A 2,032-nucleotide genomic window follows, 5' to 3' on the forward strand; every position below is an offset into this window, starting at 1 on the left:
GGGGGACGGGGACGGGGACGGGGATGGATCCCACCAGCGCCGGGGGCTTCGCGGCCGCCGCGGATCAGTGCCTTGACCCGCTCGCCCCGTCCTGGGGGTCCCGTCCCCCTCCGCGACGCCCGCGGCTCCTCACCAAGTGCCCTTCTGGCTCAGCCAAACCTCAGCACCCCCCTCCAGCGCCCCGAGGGGTCCCGGTGGCGCGGGGTTGGGGGGGGATCCCGGTGCCTTACCCCATCCCCCCCCCTCCCGGCACAACCGGAGCAGGGAGCAGGAGGGCTTCGACGCCCAGGGCTCTTTCGCTCCCGCTTGTCCCGGGTGAGAGGCGTCTCCGGCCGAGATGAAGGATGCTCTTGGCTCGCCGGCGCCGGGCCAGCCCCGAGCTCCCGGCGGGCTCTGCCAGCGCCGCCCTCGCCTGTCGTTAGCTAGCGGGGGGCGTTTGGTGTGAATTTAATCCTACTAAAAATGCCGTCGTGTTGTGCTCTGTGTTTGTTTTGTTTTTGTTTTTTTAAATCGTGAGGTATTTTTTTAACGTTTAATTTAATCGTTGTTTGGAACTCTCTTTGGATGCCTAATGTTCTCTCCTGGAGGGAAAAAGGTTAAGTGGTAGGAAGAACTTTTCTGAGATGTTCACGTGTTAYGTCCCCTACCCTCTACTGAAGCAATAAAAGCCCCTGTTTGCTTAGAGATCGGCTCCCCGCGTGGTTTTCTCTCTCCTGGTCATGGTCTGCTTGGGATCCTGGGAGCTGGTGGCCAAAGCCATGGTCCATCACGTCCCCCATGGTCCATTATGCCCCCCATGGTCCATCACATCCCCCATGGTTCATCGCCCCCACCACGGTCCATCACATCCCTCATGGTCCATCGTGCCCCCTGTTGTCCATCACACGCCCTTGGTCCATCACGTCCCCTGTGGTCCATCATGTCCCCCATGGTCCGTTGTGCTCCCTGCAATCCATTGCACTCCCCCATGGTCCATCGTGCTCCCCCATGGTCCAACATGCTCCCCCACAGTCCATCATACCGCTGTGGTCCATGTTGTCTATGGTCCATCACAACCCCTGCAGTCCATCGTGCCCCCTGTGGTCCATCATGTCTCTAGCAGTCCATCATGCCCCTGGTGGTCCATTGTGCCCCCCATGGTCCATCATGCTCCCCCACAGTCCATCATACCCCCTGTGGTCCCTCAAATTCCCTGTGGTCCATTGCACCTGCCCTGGTCCATCATGCCCCGCTGATCCATAGTGTCCCTCATGGTCCATCCCACCCCTTGTAATCCATCAGCCCCTTGTAATCCCCGGTCTATCGTACCCACCACAGTCCATCGCACCCCTCCCATGGTCCATCATGCTCCCCCACAGTCCATCATGCCCTCCACAGTCCATCACACACCCCCATGGTCCATCGTGCCTGCCCTGGTCCACTGCATCCACAGTGCTTCCAGCCCCGTGCCCACCCTGCCGTGGAAGCAGCCTAGCGCATCGGGCACCGGCTGCCCGGGTAGGTCCTGGTGCCATCCAGCCTTCATGGATCCGGAGAGGGGCTCCAAGGGGACGTGTGCCATGAGCTGCCGGGGGTGCAGGGCCTGACCTGCCCCTCGCTGCCAGGAGCTGCCTCAAACGTGGGCTTTCTCCATCGATGGAGCCACGTTTTGCTGCAGCAKCCCTTCTTGCTCCTCCTAATGCACCACCGTGAGCTCCAGCTGCGCTTGGGCCACCTCATTTCACCCCGAGAGCCGGAGCCGTGCTCGCACGCTCCCTGTGCCGCCGGCCCTGTTTCCGCTCCTGCTGCAGGAGCTCTTCCCGCGTCTGAGCTCGCCGAGAAGCTCCCTGCTCAGGCAGGCAGCCCGCAGCCGCGATCCCGTCTTCCTGCACAACAGGGGGGGTTCAGGCCTGGGTTTCCTCTGAAAGCCACCCCGTGTCCTGGGACAYGCGGCCAGCGGGGCTCCCCTGAGGCTGCCCTGCACCTCCTAAGCCAGGCCGTGGGCTCTGCTGGGACCCAACATCCAGCCTCCTGCTCCTGCCCCAGACCCTGC

General features: G+C 62.5%; 1 protein-coding gene across 1 annotated transcript in view; it reads left to right on the plus strand.

The window, feature by feature from the left end:
- INPPL1 (inositol polyphosphate phosphatase like 1) overlaps positions 1 to 1,809 on the plus strand; it is a gene marked incomplete at its 5' end in the record, with an annotated part of 11,959 nt that extends 10,150 nt beyond the window's left edge. Inside the window, one exon of the mRNA XM_026079272.1 lies at positions 1,791 to 1,809. Within this exon, the coding sequence (XP_025935057.1) occupies positions 1,791 to 1,809 (19 nt within the window). The remainder of the gene's footprint in view (positions 1 to 1,790) is intronic.
- Positions 1,810 to 2,032: the final 223 nt, after the last annotated feature.

This window comes from Apteryx rowi, unplaced genomic scaffold (assembly GCF_003343035.1).
Source record: "Apteryx rowi isolate R43461 unplaced genomic scaffold, aptRow1 scaffold_498, whole genome shotgun sequence".
In the NCBI taxonomy this organism is placed as follows: domain Eukaryota; kingdom Metazoa; phylum Chordata; class Aves; order Apterygiformes; family Apterygidae; genus Apteryx; species Apteryx rowi.